Source organism: Sinocyclocheilus grahami, unplaced genomic scaffold (assembly GCF_001515645.1).
Source record: "Sinocyclocheilus grahami isolate Dianchi unplaced genomic scaffold, SAMN03320097.WGS_v1.1 scaffold50328.1, whole genome shotgun sequence".
Taxonomy (NCBI): Eukaryota; Metazoa; Chordata; class Actinopteri; order Cypriniformes; family Cyprinidae; genus Sinocyclocheilus; species Sinocyclocheilus grahami.
Window position 1 is genome coordinate 1 of NW_015525905.1, and position 965 is coordinate 965.

The 965-nt window shown below is 44.5% G+C and overlaps 1 protein-coding gene across 1 annotated transcript; it reads right to left on the reverse strand.

Annotated features, from left to right (window-relative positions):
- Window positions 1–6: 6 nt before the first annotated feature.
- LOC107580899 (protein DDI1 homolog 2-like) lies at window positions 7–848 on the reverse strand (the record flags this gene model as incomplete). The annotated part of the gene is made up of 4 exons (XM_016266512.1): window positions 7–49; window positions 166–292; window positions 376–636; window positions 722–848. Coding segments are annotated over 4 exons (558 nt in total), but the record flags the coding sequence as incomplete, so codon positions are not given.
- Window positions 849–965: the final 117 nt, after the last annotated feature.

Below are 965 nucleotides of genomic sequence, written 5' to 3' on the forward strand. Positions count from 1 at the left end.
AGGTGCTTCTTCCATAGCAATGGTCATATTCTCCTCAATGTTGTGTTGTCTGGAAATTTAAAATAAAAAAATGTCACGGATTCAGTGCTTTTCTTTTGTTTTTACGATCCCTGTGCCACAGACAATGTTTTTGCTGTGCATATAATCTCACCCCTTATTTGTTACCTGATTTCTTCCTCAATTTTGGCCTGAGCTTCCAAGTCAAAAGGATCTGCAGTCAGCAGTTTGATTCTCTCCTGCTCTCTTCGGGCTCGGTCCTGCTGCTGCTCCAACAGCACCTTGGTGAAGCGCTCTGAAAAAGGAATCAAAATGATTCTGTCACAAAACATTCAATCTTCCATATAGATGCATTTAAGCACCATCATCTTCATTTACCAAGGTCTCCACTCAGTAGAGCCTCAGCAAGGGGAGGGTTTCGCTCCTTAAGCAATGACAGCTCATGTGGATTTGCCAGCAACATGTCACGTAGCAAGGCGGGGTTATCCAATCCCTGAGGAGAAAGGGCTGAGCCTGGTGTGGTGGTAGCAGGGGGCGGCCGTGACTGGGTGGCACTGGGACGCTGGGCTTGGTGCTGTCTGTTTTGGCCTGAGGAGGTCCCAGGAACCGCAATGGAACTGAAATCGATGCGAGGCAGACCTATGACATTAAGATTTGTTATGATTAAGGACATGATAAGCTCATGTTAGTCCATTTTAAAATAGATCAAGTTATGCTGGTTTACCAGGAACTGTGGGTTGTGGCCCTAGTAACCTCTCTGCTTGTCGTAACACTACCACATCTCCATCCTTCAGCCCATAGTTCCCCAGGGCTCGGGTGGGATCTTGTAAAGGCTGCTCTGCATACGAGATCTGTACAGCAAAGATTGCATTATTTTGTTTAATATGTGAAAATACAGTATATCATCTTTTTCTCAAAACACCTATGAAATTAAGCGCTTTAGGTCTAAAATATACAAAAAATGCTTC